We start from the raw sequence: 16,285 nt of genomic DNA, 5'->3' as shown, positions 1-16,285 counted from the left end.
GGGATATCTATGCGTAACTGATTCTATGAATCAGTCGCATAGATAGAAACAGAGATACGACGGCGTATCAGCAGATACGCCGTCGTATATCCACTGTGAATCTGGCCCTTTGTTTTTATTATTAGAAATTGGAAAGGGACTTCTCAATTAGCTGGGTCTGATGAAGAAGGTCTGACAATGGAGGGCCTCTCACACCAGACTTTAGATCACTGGCCAAGCTATCTCTGCCTGATCAGGTGTGGAATGCCTGAGCTGCTTAGGGAGGGAAGCTAAAGAATTTATACTAGCAGGGTGTGTCCAAAAAAACAAGAAGTTGTGGGAAAATTAGTTAAAAGGGCTTGCACCTCAACATGGTAAAAAAATGGGTACTCCTCTACACTACTGCATACCTCCCAACTTTTTGATATGGGAGGGACACCTATTAGCAAAGGTATGATGATATAGGACACCCCCTACCATGCCCCTTAACCACATCTCCATAGGTGGACATCATACGACATCCTGGAGTTTAAGTGGTTACATCTGAGGCCCCGTACACACGGCCGAGGAACTCGACGTGCCAAACACATCGAGTTCCTCGGCGTGTTCAGTCCTGGAGCCGCCGAGGAGCTCGGCGGGCCGAGTTCTCCCATAGAACAACGAGGAAATAGAGAACATGTTCTCTATTTCCTCGCCGAGGTCCTCGTCGGCTTCCTCGGCCGAAAGTGTACACACGGCCGGGTTTCTCGGCAGAATTCAGCTCTGAACCGAGTTTCTGGCTGAATTCTGCCGAGAAACTCGGTCGTGTGTACGGGGCCTGAATGATGACTGCAGCTGCAGGCGTCATTCATATATCATCTTTTTCTGCCGGCGATTCCCTGTCATGTAAAAACAATCATACCTGCTATTCGTCCCTTCCCACCGCCCTCCGGTGCTTCTATCGGCACACCCGTGCCAGAGAATGATTCGGCCGATGGTGGTCAATTACTATAGAGAATACAGTGGACCAGATGGTTCCCGGCAGACTCTATGCCCTTTGGAGGCTGGGCGCGAAGTCACGTCTGGCCTCAACAGATGCAAACACTGCCGTTGCCTCGGCTGGAAAGATGAGATTTTTTTTTTATTTCAGGCTTTCCAGCCTAGAGACAAGATCTGGGGACTTATAGGGCCAGATTCAGGTACAGCGGGCATATATGTGCAGCGGCGTAACGTATCCGATTTACGTTACGCCGCTGCAAGTTTTTCAGGCAAGTGCTTTATTCACAAAGCACTTGCCTGTAAAGTTGCGGCGGTGTAGCGTAAATCACCCGGCGGAATTCAAATTTGGCGGGTAGGGGGCGTGTATCATTTAAATGAAGCGTGTCCCCGCGCCGAACCTAAAATATTCCAGTGTGCATTGCTCCAAATGATGTCGCAAGGACGTCATTGGTTTCGACGTGAACATAAATGACGTCCAGCCCCAGGACGACTTACGCAAACGACGGAACTTTTTAAAATTTTGACGCGGGAACGACGGCCATACTTAACATTGGCTGCTCCTCATATAGCAGGGGCAACTATACGCCGGGCAAAGCCTAGCGTAAACGTCGTAACTTTACTGCGTCGGCCACGCGTACGTTCGGAAATCCGCGTATCTAGCTAATTTGCATACTCGACGTGGAAATTAACGGAAGCGCCACCTAGCGGGGGAAAAAAAATTGCAGTTTAGATCCGACGGCGTAAGAGACTTACGCCTGTCGGATCTAAAGGATATCTATGCATAACTGATTCTAAGAATCAGTCGCATAGATACGACGGGCCAGATTAGGACTTACGACGGCGTACATGGCGCTGCGCCGTCGTAAATCCTTTCTGAATCTGGCCCATAGACTCCATATCTTGCTGTAAAGATGACCACATATGCCCTATTCCTATTACAAGGAATGTTTACATTCCTTGTAATAGGAATAAAAGTCATAAAAACATTTTTTAAAGGGGAAATGTCAAGATAAAAAAGTAAAATAAACAGTAAAAAAAAAAATGAGGCTCCTCTGTGTGCTCGCATCTTAAAGCAAGCACATACGTATGTCACGCCTTCATATGTAAATGGCGCTCAAACCACACGTGAGGTATCGCCGCAAATGTTACAGCAAGAGCTATAATTGTAGCCCAAGGCCTCCTCTGCAGCTCTAAACAGGTTAACTCTAAAAATGTTTGAAAGCGTCTCCTATGGAAATTTTTAAGTACTGAAGTTTGGCGCCATACAACAAGTGTGCACAATTTTAAAGTGTGACATGTTAGGTATTTATTTAGTCAGCATAACATCATCTTTCACATTATACAAAACATTTAGGCTATCTTCAAATTAATTTTAAAAGTTGCTGCACAAATTTTGTGTGACATAAAAAGTTGCAACAACCAACATTTCATTCCCTATGGTCTCTGCTAAAAACATGTACAATGTTTGGGGGTTCTGAGTAATTTTCTAGCAAAAAAAAATGATTTTTTACATGTAGGAGAGGAGTGCCAGAACAAATCAGGTATGGAAGTGGTTTTAAAGGAGAATTATGCAAAAAAAAAAATAGAGATTAGTTAAACCCAAAAGTGTTTTTTTTTTTTAACCACTATTATTCCATTATACTGGCTTTTTGAAAGATCAAAAGTGCATTTTATATACAACTATATAGATCATACCACAATGAGGGACACATGAGGAGAAAAGAGGGACATTGTTCTAAATCAGGGACATTTGAGAGGTATGCTACTGTTTGAATCCAAAAAGCACATGGAAGCTTGTACCAGCCAAAAATGTGTCCCGATTTTTTGCTCATTCTGGTATTTTAAGGCCCCGTACACACGACCAGTTTCCTCGGCAGAATTCAGCTTCCGACCGAGTTTCTGGCTGAATTCTGCCGAGGAAACTGGTCGTGTGTACACTTTCGGCCGAGGAAGCCGACGAGGACCTCGGCGAGGAAATAGAGAACATGTTCTCTATTTCCTCGTTGTTCTATGGGAGCTCTCGGCCCGCCGAGGTCCTCGGCGGCTTCAGGGCTGAACTGGCCGAGGAACTCGATGTGTTTGGCACGTCGAGTTCCTCGGTCGTGTGTACGAGGCCTTACAGTTGCCAGTCCACTGGTTAGTGGCTGGTTCCAACATTCTGAATAGCCATATCTCTAACTTGAATAGCACATGGGTGCATAATTAATGATCCATACATTTTGACAAGCAGACATGAACGATAAAAAAACACAGATCTCTTGTTGAGATAATAAAAAAACATTTTAATAATAAAAATACAAAGGGCCAGATCCAGAGAAAGAGTACGCCGGCGTATCTACTGATACGTCGGCGTACTTTCAAATTACCCGCCTCGTATCTTTAGTTTGAATCCTCAAACCAAGATACGACGACATCTGGGTTCGATCCGACAGGCGTACGGCTTCGTACGCCTTCGGATTGTAGATGCAATACTTCGGCGTCCGCTGGGTGGAGTTTGCATCGTTTTCCGCGTCGGGTATGCAAATGAGCGCGGCCATCGCATTCTCTTACGTCGTCTCTAGTCGGCTTTTTCCGGCGTATAGTTAAAGCTGCTATTTTGTTAAGTATGGCCGTCATTCCCGCGTCAAAATTAGATTTTTTTTTATTTTTTGCGTAAGTCGTCCGTGAATAGGGATGGACGTAAGTCACGTCTAAGTTAAAAAAATTACGTTGTTGCGACGTCATTTCGCGCAAAGCACGGCGGGAAATTCCGAAACGGAGCATTCGCAGTTCAATCGGCGCGGGGATGCGCTTCATTTAAATGAATCACGCCCCCTAATCGCCGATTTGAATTCCGCCGCCAGAAATACACTACGCGCCGTAACTTACGGCGCAAAATCTTCTTGGATTCGACTTAAAGCCAGGTAAGATACGGCGGCGTAGCGTATCTCTGATACGCTGAGCCTATCTAAATGTATGTGAATCTGCCCCAAATAGTTTATCTATTTTTCCAGTACCGTGTAATTTTTTGCTAACATACAAACAACGTGTGTGGATTGAAAATCTGCTACTTTTCTCTTCACAGTTATTTTCTGTGTTTATCATCATTAAACTAACTTGGGAAAAAAATACATGAAAGTGGTTATTTTGAAAGTATGGCTATTTATTTTGTTCACACATTTATTGATGTTCCTCCAAACTGAAAATTGAGATTGGTAAGTGAGTGTTTTCATGATATGTAATTACGCTACTTACTTGAACTCTTCTGCAGCTGCTTTCTCCTGATTTTTAAACATTTTCTTCCTGAGCTCAGCCATCATCTTGTCAACATCTTTCTGTAACTCGTGGAAGCTCTTGTCCTGTGTCTTGTTCTGAATACCCAGTGTTTCATTTAGCTTCATAGCTTTGTCAAGTAAGTCTAAATATGATACAAAGATTGCATTACATAAGAAAGAGTTTCAAATTTATTTCTGAATTTATTCAATTTAAATTGCTACTGCATGATCAACCCTTAAAATGCAGGCTGAAATCCAGTGAGTTAAAAAACGACTTCCTCCATAATATGTATATGTTTTCACTCAAAACCATTAAAGTGGCAATAAAATATATACACATCTATACACATCCACCACTGTAAACCCTTCCCTAGTGAAGTGACTGGCCTCAGACTATAAACAGAGATGAAACAAATCCTCCTACGTAAAGCTGGCCATAGATGGGTCAAAATTCAGAAAACTCAGCAGATACCAGCCAAATTCTGATCCATCTATGGCCACTCCCATTCGAAAGGCATTGCTCTAATGATCAACTCCTCTTAAACAGGACTGTTGGTATATTTTCATTTGATCAGAGGATAGTCCCACTGTCAGAATATGACAGCAGGGAAGATTCTTATATCCACCTTGAATGGGTGGATGGGGGAATCCTTTTTTCTTTTGATTTGCCAGTTGGCTGATCAAACAAACAAAAAAAAAAGACCCATCTATGGCCAGCTTTAGTTCTAGCTGTTTATTTGCTGCCCTCTCTTCTCTACAGCTTTCTAAAAGTGGTTGTAAACCCTAGTAGAAAAAAAAAAAAACTTGCCAGATAAAGGCATATGGAGCTAGTATGCATAGCCCCCCCCACCTTATCGTTGTAGTTCTCAACTACAACGATAAAGCCTCGTACACACGACCGAGGAACTCGATGGGCGAAACACATCGTTTTCCTCGTCGAGTTCCTTGTTAGGCTATCGAGGAACTTGACAAGGCAAGTTTCTCCATTCCCGTCGAGGAAATAGAGAACTTGCTCTCTTTTTGGCTCATCGAGTTTCTCTACAGTTTCCTCAACGAAAATGTACACACGACCGGTTTCCTCGGCAAAAAAATATCTCCCAGCAAGTTTCTTGCTGGTTTTTGCCGAGAAACTCGGTCGTGTGTACGAGGCTTAAGGTGACTTTGCTTCAAAAAGCCAGAGAAATGGGGGACATTATGTACAACGGGGTTAGGGTCTCATTGTACTCTGACTTTTCGCCAGATCTACAGAAGCGCAGAGCTGAATTTATAGCAATCAAGCGTACTTTGCAGAAATATAAAGTTATATATGCCTTGTTATACCCAGCCCGCTTGCGGGTGACAGCATTGGGTGGAACTTTTTTCTTCAACACACTGGCTGATGTGGCGCAGTGGTAGGAGGAAAACAGGAAGGATCTGTAGAACTGTAGAATATAGAGGGCATGGAATTGTTTTAATTATGTATTCCATGGGAAGTGAGGGGGAGGAGGGAGGGAGTAATTTTACGGGGAATTGTTTTCCTTTCTTGGGGCTGCGTAACAATGCCACTCTCAGCTGTCCCCAGCACAAAGATTTTCCAGCTTGCGGGACCACAATCTAAGTGCAAGCATTCTGAGAGCGATTGTCACTGGGCTAATTACACAATTAACCCTTTAACTGCCACCACCCCTGTTTTAAACCGAGCCAGGGGAGACTCGTGATTTTAGCAATACCAAGTATATTTTAAAATAAGCGTCTGCAGCACACAGTCACCACAGACAGGTCTGCTCAGAGGGCGTACTTTACAGTAGCGCCCTTCAAGAGGCAGGTTTGTTTATAGCTTGCATTAAGGGTTTTAGAGACAAGGTTATTATGAAAAGGGCAAGTTGGTACCAACCTGATTGTGCAGTCCAGTAGGGATATGCAAATCTCACGACTGGCTAGACAAATTGTAAAATCCTTTGACAAGTTCACTAGTTCCCATATATGCATTTCAGCTGTGTATTTAGCTGTTTCCCTGGGGTTCAGCCTGATTTAGACCAGTCAAAAAATGAAGACACCGCCATTAACTCATGTAATCGCAAAGTCCCAAAAGTTAATAATCCTGAGGATCCTGACTGCTCTCTGTATCCCCTAAATATATTACTGTGTATACAAATACTTCAGATCATAAAATGTTCATATAATATGATGTGATATACCATTTAAATTATCTCTAAACCTTTTCAGTAATATATTGGTTTGGTGATGACATTTTTTTTATATCGCTACAATTGTAGCTATAGCTCATTCATTTTGTTGGACAATTTATATTACTGAGCGCTTTATTCTTTATCGACACTGTATCACATCATATTATCATATGGACATTTTATTTTGTAGATGATTTTATATATTTGTAATATATTTGGGTCATAAAGAGTGTGGTCAGGATTTTCAGGGTTATTACTCTTTGGGACTTTGTGATTGCGTAAGCTTGGATTGGTCAAGTCTGATGACAAGCAGCTCTTTTTAACATTTTCCAGTTCTTTTCAATTTTTATTTTTGGTTGCTTACATATTTATTTGTTTTGCGTGGGTGTAGGTACGCAGTTTTAACCATCATTAACTTTCTTTCTTAAAATGTTATATACCTGGCTGGAATGCAGACCCATTTACCTTAAAGCGATATTAAAGCTTAATTTTTTAGATTAAAATAACAAACATGTTATAATTACCTGCTCTGTGCAATAATTTGCACAGAGCAGCCCCAATCCTTGAGTCCACTGTCGGTGCTCCAGGCTCCTCCTCTGCTTTCAATGTGGGCACCTGTGCATGTCCACTCCTGAGCCTTCATTTATTGACACAGAGTGGGCAGCTAAGCACTGCCCCCTGCTCACTCGGCACAACATTTGATTGACAGCAGCGGGAGCCAATGGCTCCCGCTGCTATCAATCTGCCCAGGAAGGAGGTAGATAGCGGCAAGAGCCACTGCTATCATGCACATCATTGGATCAGATCAGGCTCAGGTAAGTGTAAGGGGGGCTGGGGGGAGATTTTGCAGCACAAAAGGGTTTTCACCTTAATGCCTAAAATGCATTAAGGTGAGAAACCTTAAAGGGTCACTAAAGGAAAAAACATTTTTAGCTGAAATGACTGTTTACAGGGTATAGAGAGACATACTAGTTAACTGATTCCTTTTAAAAATGATTAAAAATAGATAAAAACCAATCATATAATGTGCCTTCAGTTTAGTTTAGTTTTTGCTGTTGTTTGCTGGTTCTCTGATGTACAGAGAGCCACTAGAGGGCAATCAGCCAATAGAGAGCAGTGATACTTTGTCTAAAACTCCTCAGCACCAATCCAGTTTCGTTTTACACACAGTAATCACACCTCCTTGATTAGTGACCACCGTGAGAAATCTCCCTGTACTGTGGTGATCAGGAAAGAGACAACCAGGAAGTGTCCAGAACAGAGAGGATTTACAGCAACATCAAAGCAAAAACGAACAATGAGGACATGAGACCAGTACTGCAGTAAGGTAAAGGAAGCTATTTAGCTAAAGAAAACAATTCCTTTCCTGACCCTTTAAGGCTTTAGAACCACTTTAATGTTTAATAGTGCATTTAAGGACTTCAGATTTTTCTATGACCTTTCTAATTCATATACTATTTCTTAATCAGTGACTTTAAAGTTTTATAATATAATAATTGTAATAATAATAATATAAAGTATAAAGGTTATACTTTTTTTCTCAGGTTATCAAGAGGGGTAGAGTTAGACCCCCTGTCTGAGTGTTTATGTTGTCTGTATTTACGTTGGGGAGATTTACCCCCTATTTTTCCCTGATGACTTGTCGCTAGGACAAAAGTAAAAAAAAAAAAAAACATCTTTAAAGAGGGGGTTCACCCTATAAAAAAAAAAATGTCTAGCATTAAATTAAGCATAGTAGCGCGAGCTACAGTATGCCTTTATTTATTTTTTTAGCCCAGTACTCACTGTTTAATCCTATAGTGAAGATTCCGACTCCCCGCGGGGTATGGGCGTTCCTATCCAGAGGGAAGATGATTGACGGCCGGCTCTGGCGCGTCACTCTTCTCCGGAAATAGCCGAAATAGGACTTGGCTCTTCACGGCGCCTGCGCATAGTCTGTGCGCAGGCGCCGTATAGCGCCGTGAAGAGCCGAGACCTACTCTGGCTATCTTCGGGGAGTGTGACGTGCCATAGCCGGCCGTCAATCATCTTCCCTCTGGATAGGAACGCCCATTCCCCGCTGGGAGTCGGAATCTTCACTATAGGATTAAACAGTGAGTACGCGGCTAAAAAAATAAATAAAGGCATACTGTAGCTCGCGCTACTATGCTTAATTTAATGCCAGAATGTTGGTAATGAGGGTGAACCACCGCTTTAAATATGTCACCAGATCATGTGGTGATTTTAAATCTCCCAATGAGAACAACTATTCTACTGATAACTGTCTTAAAAAGTCATACCCGTCATAAAAATGTATTAAATCATTCAAATATTCATGTAATTTAGGTTGGACTCCCAAATGTATTTATTTAATTATTTTTTGCACAAGGTCTCCCTTGACACCCATACCAGACCCTCACCTATTTAAAAGGGTTGGTATGTATTTTCATAGGGAGCCTCACACTATTTTTTGGTGTTGGGTTACCCCAGTTAACATTAATATTTGACCCTCATTCAGATAATGGTCTGTTGGGACATGAAGGAAATCTGTAAAGAGGCCAGAGCTGTAATTTGCCAGGAATTTAAATACCATTTTTTTTCTTCGTAAACGCCAGTTTTGCTGTAGTATGTTGTATAAATAGTACAGATGTGCCACTTCACAGGCAAGTTTAATGTTATTAAAATTAAATTTGAGTTTAACATGTGAAATTTTCGGGATCCCTGCTTAAAATAAAGAAAAAAATATATATTTTTTCAAGCAAAGCTCACCTAAGTAGGCCCATGAGCACAAAGGTGAGCTTTTTTTTCGGCTAAAGGTAAAATCAGTTTTGCTGCAACTTATAATTATACTGTAGGTCAGTCATTGTGGCCTTCATATTTCCTTTGGTTTAAATCTCCAGCTCTATAGCAGAAAATCCCAAGGAATTCTGAGATCAAAACACAGCTCTACGGGCATTTAAGGCCCCGTACACACGGACGGACAATCTGCTGAAAACGGTCCGCCGGACCGTTTTCAGTGGACATGTCCGCCCGGAGATTTCTGTCTGATGGTTGTACACACCATCAGACAGAAATCCGCGCGTAAACAATACGCGGGGCGTGACCGCGCCATCGCCGCGATGATGACACGGCGACGTGGGCGGCCTTGAAGTTCAAAGCTTCCACGCATGCGTCGAATCAGTATGACGCATGCGAGGGATGGCGGTCGGTCGGACGTGTCCGGTGAGTCTGTACAGACGACCGAACACGTCCGACGGACAGGTTTCCAGCGGATAGATTTCTTAGCATGCTAAGAAATTTTGATCCGCTGGAAACTGTCCGATCCGCCGGACAATTGTCCGGTCGGGCCTACACACGACTGGATCTATCCGCTGAAACTGGTCCGTCGGACCAGTTTCAGCGGATCGATCCGGTCGTGTGTACGGGGCCTAAGATGTTCAAAATAGCTGTGCTCATCCGAATTTAAGATTACTCTATAACAATAGCTTAGAGCATGACAGCATGTCAGTGTTTGGTCAGATTTAATGTGCTTTTTTAACCAATAGGCTCACTTTAATGTTTTCCCTTCCCACATATGCATACAAGTAGTATACAGTATAAAGCAGTTTTTAACTGAAAGCACCCACACAAAGAATAGTTTTACCTTGACATCTGTATCTGTTGTTTTCTACTAAAACCTTCTATGCTTCAGGCTTTTTATAGTCCACTATAAGCACAGTCATATAAAGAACTATAAATAGTGAGGACGCGTTTTGTAAATTATAGCATACATTGACTGGGCTGGCTATTGAAGCAATCTTCAACTGGTTTGTACCATACTAAAATAGTAGTGATAAAGCACAATAAAACAATAAAAAAGCAATTTGACATGTAATGTGTGATTGTATTTATTCAAAAATGTTTTAGAATTATGCTTTGCAAAAAAAAAAGCTTTTACTTTATACCCTACTAGATAGTTTCTGTACAGCTATGTAAAAGGATAATATACAGCATAAATATCTGGCCTCTAAGAAGTACATTTATTTGTTTAGTTTTAGTTATGTAGTAAAAGCTAGCAGATTACAGCGAGATCAGAATATTAGATAAAATCTACAGAGAATGAAATAAAAATTGTGAAACAGTCATGGATCATTCTGGTTTAAGACCTTAATGGGCAAATCAGTGAAAATGTACGCAACGTAAACAAGCAGACTAATTTTGCCTAGATAAACTATGAAATTCATACTCTTTGGCAGTTAAAGCAGACAAGGTACTAACAGATTACCCAATAAATGTATACTTACACAGTATCAATGGTGTATACTGATAATGTTGTGACTTTAAAGGGCACATTTACAAATCTGTGAGCGCAAGTAATTCACAATATATTAAAAGATATTCACAATGAAGATTCAACTGCCATCTCACAATCACTGCTTTATGAAATTATTAGTAGTACACACAAACACTGGTTGGGCACACATTTAACACTTTGATCAGCCTAGATGTTTAACCCCTTCCCATCCAGTGTCATTAATATAGTGACAGTGCATATTTTTAGCACTGATCACTGTATTAGTGTCACTTGATCCCACAAATTGTCAGTTAGTGTCAGACTGTCCGCTGCAATATCGCAGTACTGCTATAAGTCACTGGCCACCACCATTACTAGTAAAGCATGCTTTTCTTTCTAACTGGCAGAGCGGCAGAGGAAGGAAGAGGGGCCTGAACTTTTGAGGGACAGCGCCACAGCACTTTCTCCCGGGAGTGGGGGATGGTGCCTGTCAAAAACTGGTACCCATTCCCTCCTATTCCCCGAAAGGTGCCAAATGTGGCACCAGAGGGGGGGGCATATAAGCAGAAGTTCTACTTTTGGGTGTAAATCTGCTTTAAGCTTTGGCTCTTTAGCATGCTCAAGATTCCTGATGGCGACAATAGTAAATAGTGTAATGAACATCGGTACAGTACAGTTGTGGTTTAATTATTGTCTCTACTGAAAGCATATTTGACAGGATAACATTGCAAGAGGCTATTTGAGCGACAGGGACAAAGTGTTGTGAAAGTATATGACCAAGGAAATTCATGGCAGGATATCTGGGTAAATATAGGCTGTAGTTTTAAAATGACCATCCACTTCAATTATCATGTCCAACTCTCTTAAAATAGCTATGGTATGGTAAGAATAGATATAACAGTAACCATATCCTTATACCTCAGGAGACAAACAACTTCACAGGGGAAAGCAGGAAAAAAAAGGGAATAGAGAGCCCAAAGAATAGGAGACCACCCTAACTCCGAGACATTATTGGAAGTAACAATACATGAAGAGCTTCAGGTGTCCCACAAAAACTCATTAACACAAAAAAATCCATACATGTACAAAAAATATCTCTATTCCCAAGATTGTACCCCAACCCACAGTTAAAAACAATTAAAATGATAAGAACCTCATCCCCTGAGAAAAACTGATGAGTAATTGTTGCCAAATTGCTGTAGTAGAAACGTTAATACAGCCATTTTTTTTAAATGACAGATGTGCCAATGGCCCACACTGCTGTTTAAGGATGGTTGTTTCAATCTGATATAGGTGGGTGGAGTATGTTCCTGACAGTCAATAGAGCTGTGGCTTGGGTAAGGTGCAAAGTATCTTCCATAGTGATCAGCAAAACTCCTTGGGTTCGGTTCAAGCAGGGTTGAGCCAATGTCATAGATGTTAGGATGCCATCCCTATTGAAACCAATAGGAGCCGAGTCTATCAAGTTAAAAACTCAAATTTTCTGGACTAATAGGCAAGTGGGTGACAAATTAGCACAAGGATGGGCAATGCTCTGGGGAACATGTACCAATATAAAAAAAACATAAAAAAATCTACTTAGCCAGGAGAAGTGATTTTTTAATTGCTAAAAGTGAAACATTACAAATGTCAAATTCCTTTAATTAACATGCCTGGTGGATGTCTCAATCATGCCAGTGAAAAGGTGCATCTCTGTGATGTGCAGAATGTGTGGCACAATCTGTCACTGGCTGTGTCCATTGGACAATGACTGATCAGTGTACTGGCTCGCTGCCGGTACTATGTGATCACTGTGACCAATCAAAGCAGATCACATGACAGTTGTAAACAATGGATGTCTTTTTTTCATGCCATCCATTGTGTACAGTTGTGTTGCTAGCTCAAATTGATGAATGTGATCTCATGGTACACACAGGGCCAATCACAGTCCATCTGTAACATGTGATTAGCTCTGGCCAATCACAGCTAATCAAAATGAAACAAACTGAATGAGTTTCAGTGACGATACCTGATGAGTTCCATCGTTATGGCGCCACCAGCAGACTATGTGCTGCAATGTGTAAGTAGAAGGGGGAATTTCTCCCTTCCTCCATACCCCTTATTGTTTCTTCTTTTTTTCTTTATACTCTCCCTTATCCCATTTGAAGTTTCCAAGATGCATTTATTGACCCTCATATCTATGTTTAATATTTTTTCATACTAAATGCATCTACTCCTGATGAGGTGATTGGTCACTAAAACGCGTCGAACCAACGAGCCATTCAGTACCCTAGGCTATCCTAGATGCATTATGTTACCACAACATGCTGTGATTTACCCATTTATAATATTTGTTGTTAACTTATATCTTTATATGGAGCCTGCTGGTCAAGAAATTTGTATAACTTGTGTGATTTTATTAAAATTAGCTTTTTTTCAAAATTACCCATTGTTCCACTTATGTGCCTCATTCAAAGTCCCAAACCTCCCCATTTTTTTTATATATCCTGAAAACATATCTTGATTGCTTCTTCCCGATCCTCTTCAGAGAGCTCAGGCATGGACATCAGCCATTTGCGATGAGAGTTCTAGAAAGGATCTGTCCCCACCAACTGTAGGTGACCTTAAAAGGTCATCACCAACTTGGCAACTTCTGGGAACAACAAGAGGTCTTCAATAGATGATTCCATGAGCTCAATGGTCAAGGACCCAAATTGTGCCCGAATGGCATGCCTTAGCTAAAGATATTTAAAGAATAATTTATTGTCCAGGCCATATTTAAGTCTGAGTGTGTCAAAGGGTAATAAGGCATTATCCTCAACTATATGGGAGAGGTATGTAATTCCAAATCGACCCCACCATGTTGAGTCCAGATGACCAAAGAGTTCAGGGAGATTGGAGTTCCGTCATAAGAGAGTCTGTGGTGAGATACCCAGAGAGGACTGTGTCAGAGTTCCCCCCCTCCAAGCCTCAAAGCTAACATAAACAGGAGAGAATCTGGAACCACCTAATCTCCTTGACCCATGCAGTTCTTCCCTTATAGAGGTTGAAGGTCAAAAGAGGGTCCTCAATAGCGTAGTGGGCAGAGTTGGGGATCAGAGTGTAACCAAGCATGGACATATGTGAGTTGGGAAGCAAGAAAATAATTACTTAAGTTTGGGCATTCTAGACCTCCCGCGGTCTTAGCACCTGTTGTATATATGATGGGTATTAGAACAGGATGTGTGGGGAAATCTTTTAAAGCGGTTGTAAACTCTTTTCTATAAGGCTTGCCTTTAGGTGCAGTGAATATCTCCTAAACTTGCACTGTTAAGGAGATATTCACATTGCATGCAGCCGGTGACGTCAATTGGGGCATGCGCTCTGAAGAGACGGCATACCTGTGCTGTCCCTTCAGAGCTCTGTGCCACAGTTCGTGACTCCCGCACGCATCATCGCGGTTTGGCCAATCAGATGGACGAAGCACTTGAACCCAGAAGGAAGACTGAGTGAAGAAGGAAGCCCTGTTAGTGGTGACAGCGTGCCGCTGGAGTACTTTGTTCTAAAGTCAATATTTTATAATGTGCTAGAATGCGATGCCATTGCCTTGCAGTGAATTAAAAAAAAGTGCAGTTTACTACCGCTTTAAACGGGGATACAAAAGAGAAGTAACCCTGACAAACTTTCCAAACTGTATTGAAAACTAGAATATGTCCTTAGCTAGGCTATAATTTAGATGTTGGCCAAACTGCCCACATATGTGCTGGAAGAAAACTACCATGGGCAGATGTCATCATAGCACCATGGTCAGGTTTTTCATTTTAAACACTAATTAGGTTACTGAGATGTATGGGACGTATGTAAAATTAATAAGGTACACAAATGAACTGTTGACATAATTTGTAAGGACATAATACAATATTAGCCTATTTTCAATCTGTTTCCTAATCATCAGAGCAAGGACAAACTAAAAGTATTGATCAGCTATACAGACTGTTATACAATTAAATGTTATTTCTGCATTGTCTAAAGTGTTCTACAATGTGACCAGCGAAGCACACACATCATCCTAAAACAATGCGTTTAAAAAGCTTATCAGTTTAGAGATAGATTAAACTACACATCTTTGTCTGAAGCTTATTTCAGGACTTCACTGAAATCCAAATCTGTGCTCTGTTTCTTTGATCTTGCCTTGAAAGCCAAATCCTTGAATTGAGTTAAAGATGCCAGGATTGACTGCCAGGATTGACTGCTTAAGCTACGGCTGCTTAAAGCTCTTAGGATATTGTGTAATAAAATAGCTCCACTGTAATAGGTATTTTCAGAGGTTCAGGGAAATTCTTTCTAATCTATTTCATGCTTTATGTGGCTGTACCTGAAAACAAGTCTCAAAAAAGAGTACGCAAATTAACTTCTTCCTTCAGGCTGTGTGAAGTTCTTTGAACTGAACAACCAGTATAAAATGTGCAATTCCAGGTACAGAAATATATATTTTTTCCCAAATCAGATTATGAGCATTCATTTGTAAATCAAAAGAAGTTATTTGGATTTATAAAATGTTGGATACATTTTTTTTTCTTTTCTTGTTAAGCATACTTTATCCTAATATAATGTGAGGCTACGGCAGTATGCTGAGCCTGCATGGGATAGAGCAGAGGGAGAAGTGGGCTGCCGCGCTCTGGGGTAGTAACAGCCTCTGATTGGTCAGCTGCGGCAGCCCCCTTCTCTGATAGGTCCGTTCGCGTGAGGTAAAACCCGCACTGGACGAGCCTATATAAGGGAGAGGCTGAGGCGATTTGCTCAGTCACATCTCCTGACAAGCAGCATCGCCCGCCTCTCCCTCTCTCTCAGGATGAAGCGCGCTGTGCAGGACAGCCGTGAGGAGCTCTTATGTAGACTCCTAGAGAAGGCTGAGAGCAGGGGAGGTGAAGAGTGGCTGAAGCGTTGCCTGTCTGAGGAGAGTGGCTCTGTTTTATCTGTCAGCCCAGCTGCAGTACCAGAGATGAGCGTGGGCGCCCCCAGGAAACAGCCTGGAAGAAAAAAGAAATGTAAGACCAATAATTTAGCTCCTCAAGCTGAGGGAGCTGCAACAAGAGGTGCTTCTTGCCAGCAAGGGAGCAGCGCTGCCTCTTCCCCCCCTCCTGGGGACTTGGGTGAGCATGTTTTACCTGAAGTTGTTTTCAGTAATGTTAACCAGTTATCTGCATTTTCTAGTCTAATTGAATCTTTGTCTGTCATTGTGCAGCAGTTCAAAGGTATACATGATGCGGATTTTACCTCACAAAATGTAAATATGTATGTGCAACCAGGTGAGAGTCTGAGTACTCAGGCATGCACAGTAAGTCAGAGTGCACAGGAGACTGGTGCTGGAAATAGCGATAATGCTATTGATATGGAGGAGGTTGGTGTGGTGTGGCATGAGGCTGGTCATCCCTCTCTGCTAAATAAGGATGTTACTGTCAGATCGAGTGTGAGGTGTCCTGCTGTTAATAATACTTTACCCCTCAGATCCTCGGCTGCTATGGTCAGCGAGTCTTCCTTTAAGGAACCCCTCCCTTGCAGTTTATCCCCGCTGGGTTTTCATCTGTCTAAGTCAGTCAAAGAAAAAATTTGGAGGGGTGAATATCTCGATATATTATCACTTCTCCCTGCTTCTAAGGAGTTTTTGGCTAAATCTGACAGGCAGTCCAGCGAAA

The 16,285-nt window shown here is 41.8% G+C and overlaps 1 protein-coding gene across 1 annotated transcript in view; it reads right to left on the bottom strand.

The window, feature by feature from the left end:
- Nucleotides 1–16,285, bottom strand: part of LAMA2 (laminin subunit alpha 2) — a 1,029,834-nt gene that overhangs the window by 227,672 nt on the left and 785,877 nt on the right. The window contains 1 exon segment of the mRNA XM_040350410.1: nt 4,192–4,354. Within this exon segment, the coding sequence (XP_040206344.1) occupies nt 4,192–4,354 (163 nt within the window).

This window comes from Rana temporaria, chromosome 4 (genome assembly GCF_905171775.1).
Source record: "Rana temporaria chromosome 4, aRanTem1.1, whole genome shotgun sequence".
Lineage (NCBI taxonomy): Eukaryota > Metazoa > Chordata > Amphibia > Anura > Ranidae > Rana > Rana temporaria.
The sequence above is the reverse complement of the archived record's forward strand: the minus strand, read 5'-3'. Positions and strand labels throughout refer to the sequence as shown.